The sequence below is a fragment of the Oncorhynchus mykiss genome, chromosome 28, assembly GCF_057628025.1.
Source record: "Oncorhynchus mykiss isolate SJ-2025 chromosome 28, ASM5762802v1, whole genome shotgun sequence".
NCBI classification, from domain to species: domain Eukaryota; kingdom Metazoa; phylum Chordata; class Actinopteri; order Salmoniformes; family Salmonidae; genus Oncorhynchus; species Oncorhynchus mykiss.
Genome location: NC_143049.1, coordinates 26,156,065 through 26,159,715, shown reverse-complemented (window position 1 = coordinate 26,159,715; position 3,651 = coordinate 26,156,065). Strand labels below are relative to the sequence as shown.

At 44.1% G+C, this 3,651-nt stretch overlaps 1 protein-coding gene across 1 annotated transcript; it reads right to left on the bottom strand.

The window, feature by feature from the left end:
- LOC118944876 (RING finger protein 228) lies at window positions 1–1,484 on the bottom strand. Its single transcript, XM_036966963.2, has one exon. It carries the CDS (start codon window positions 1,164–1,166, stop codon window positions 384–386), a length of 783 nt encoding a protein of 260 aa, XP_036822858.1. The 5' UTR covers window positions 1,167–1,484; the 3' UTR covers window positions 1–383.
- Between the last annotated feature and the right edge of the window lie 2,167 nt (window positions 1,485–3,651).

The following is a 3,651-nucleotide window of genomic DNA, read 5'->3' as shown; positions in this document are numbered from 1 at the left end:
TGACAATTGTTCATTAGCTTTATTCTTTGGTTAGTGTGAATATGGGTGACACATTTGACACAGAAGAACACACAATCTGACTATGAGTCATGACCTAGCCTACATTCAGGGTGACATGACAGGCCCACCAGAGGCAGACGTGGAACACAATGTGATGCAACACTAAATAGGGCAGACATTTTACACAATTAAATTGGTCCAATAATATGGGATCACTAGCATGTGATACATCCCCCTTCTATGTCAACCAGGCTACCGAAAGGAGTGTATCATGGCTTACTTATTGTGTATAACAAACCTGAGTATATATAGTATACCCTACACTTAATAACTGACACGTCAATAAATTAATACAACGAAGTGAACACATTTTAAATGTAATCTCATAAAACATTTACATGTCTCCTGCTGGCATTGGAGGAGGCAGCACGCCCGGGTTCCGGGTCAGGCCTGTATCTCAACCAGCACACCAACCACGTCATAACAACAGAGAACATGGCCATGATGCTGGCTACAGACAAACAGATAGGGCCGACTGGAGACGGAGGGTTGTTGAAGTTATGCACGAATATGAGTCCCAGAAACAGCAGCACAAGCATGGAGACGAAGCCGAAAATGGCGCACACACAGCCTGTGGTTAGCACGATGCGCCTACAGTTCTGACAGCTCTCGTATCCAGCACTGTCGTAAGAGTTCGCAGCGGCATTACCTCCGACCACAGCTACAGACGGGATAGCCTGGTCCTGCGCAGCTACGGCTGCCTCGTTCGCCACCTCGCGGCGGTACGCGGCAGTGAGCGCTGGGTGCAAAGGAGGAGGATACGGTGGCAGGATGTCCTGCGGAAGACTGTCATCCTGGATGTAGAATGGATAAGCATCGGTGACTTTAGTGTTGTTGGGGAGGTTGTTTATCCTGTACTCAGGCACCGGGGTCCGGTGGCGACAGAGAGGGCAGCCGATGCGCCATCCTCGGTCCTCACGAAGGTGGAGAGTATTCAGACACTCCTCACAGAAAGTGTGCAAACATTCCAGAATTTTGGGCGTGCGACGGTCCAGGTCGAAGTAGTTATAGCATATTTTACACTCATATTCCTCATAGAGGGAAACATCTTCATACACCTGCGCCCCGATTCCTTTACTTCCTGCTACACTCGGCGCCTCTGCCATGTCATCCTCGAATGTTTACATGCTCAAAATAACTTCTGATGTGATGTGATGCGATCAAATGATTTCCACTGCCTCTCACCCGGGCTCACACAGACGCAGTGAGTTCCATCGCCGCCATTCTGTGTGGGTTTGTTATCATCAAATCCCTGAATAGAGATATAATACCGTAATACGACGCAATGGGAATTTGATGAGGTAATGCTGGGGGTTTCCTAGCTGAGTCGGTGAAGAGGCGGCAGCAGTTTTAGCCCTCTCTCTCACAGAGGATAGGACAGAGCAGCATTCACGGTTCCCTTCCCCCGCTGCTGAAGCTCGGCATGAACCAGAATCTAGATTAGAGTCGTTCCCCCTGTAGAGCTGTTTGGTTCACAAGTCTGGGGCGCAACTGGGGTACTGGCACAACCCAGAACAGTGCCAGATTAGGCTACATGATCAGATTATTCAGGTTTAAACCCGTTTAGATCCAAATCTGTTACATACTTAAAGGAATTAACCCTTACTGCAAAACACCTAATCTATCCTCCTGCCAAGTACCTATTTGCGTAGCCAACAGCCTATCTGAACAAACAAAAACAATAGGCCTATTCGTCGTTTTAGAGATAGGCCTACATCTTGTCATTTGAGTGAAATAGTTATCTTTATTGTGATCAGTGTGCGCACTGCTGTTTAAGACATTTAAGACATTTCAGCACCACACTTGGTGGACAGCGCCAGTGATTCTAATCAGCACCATGCGACGACACCTCCCGCCTGCTAAATCAAATCCAATTTTATTTTATTTGTCACATACACATGGTTAGCAGATGTTAATGCGAGTGTAGCGAAATGCTTGTGCTTCTAGTTTCCCGACAATGCAGTAATAACCAACGAGTAATCTAGCCTAACAATTCCACAACTACTAACTTACACACACAAGTGTAAAGGGATAAAGAATATGTACATAAAGATATATAAATGAGTGATGGTACAGAACGGCATAGGCAATATGCAGTAGATGGTATCGAGTACAGTATATACATATGAGTAATGTAGGGTGTGTAAACATAAAAGTGGTATAGTTTAAAGTGGCTAGTGATACATGTATTACATAAAGATGGCAAGATGCAGTAGATGGTAGTACAGTACATACATATGAGATGAGTAATGTAGGGTATATAAACATTATATTAAGTGGCATTGTTTAAAGTGGCTAGTGATACATTTTTTACTCATCCCATCCAGAAAAAAATGCTTACTCAAATTAGTTTCATGCGATTTTTGCACCCTGTCATAGTTTGACCAAAATGGGCAGCAAATAATGAAATAACTTATTTTTTAGCCAGTGCAGACAATCTGAAACAGTATCATAGGCAAATACCGACACAAAGTGAGTCGATGTGGAGTGTGTAGAATGTGATTTCAGAATGTGCAGTGTGGGCTTCTCGCTGTCTGTGTGTATAGCCTGAAGATGCCTTATACTGCATTATACAGTAGGGCAAAAAAGTATTTAGTCAGCCACCAATCGTGCAAGTTCTCACACTTAAAAAGATGAGTGAGGCCTGTAATTTTCATCATAGGTACACTTCAACTATGACAGACAAAATGAGAAAAGAAATCCAGAAAATCACATTGTAGGATTTTTAATTAATTTATTAGCAAATTGTGGTGGAAAATAAGTATTTGGTCAATAACAAAAGTTTCTCAATACTTTGTTATATACCCTTTGTTGGCAATGACAAAAGTCAAACGTTTTCTGTAAGTCTACATAAGGTTTTCACACACTGTTGCTGGTATTTTGGCCCATTCGTCCATGCAGATCTCCTCTAGAGCAGTGATGTTTTGGGGCTGTTGCTGGGCAACACGGACTTTCAACTCCCTCCAAAGATTTTCTATGGGGTTGAGATCTGGAGACTGGCTAGGCCACTCCAGGACCTTGAAATGCTTCTTACGAAGCCACTCCTTTGTTGCCCGGGCGGTGTGTTTGGGATCATTGTCATGCTGAAAGACCTAGCCACGTTTCATCTTCAATGCCCTTGCTGATGGAAGGAGGTTTTCACTCAAAATCTCACGATACATGGCTCCATTCATTCTTTCCTTTACACGGATCAGTCCTCCTGGTCCCTTTGCAGAAAAACAGTCCCAAAGCATGATGTTTCCACCTCCATGCTTCACACTAGGAATGGTGTTCTTTGAATGCAACTCAGCATTCTTTGTCCTCCAAACACGACAAGTTGAGTTTTTACCAAAAAGTTATATTTTGGTTTCATCTGACCATATGACATTCTCCCAATCTTCTTCTGGATCATCCAAATGCTCTCTAGCAAACTTCAGACGGGCCTGGACATGTACTTAAGCAGGGGCGGCGTAGTGTGTTACTGATGGTAGGCTTTGTTACTTTGGTAACAGCTCTCTGCAGGTCATTCACTAGGTCCACCCGTGTGGTTGGGGGTGAGATCTTGCGTGGAGCACCAGATTGAGGGAGATTATCAGTGGTCTTGTATGTCTT

What these genes read in the sequence shown, in the direction of transcription:
- LOC118944876 (XM_036966963.2), bottom strand. Translation starts at nt 1,166, where the DNA reads ATGGCAGAGGCGCCGAGTGTAGCAGGAAGTAAAGGAATCGGGGCGCAG.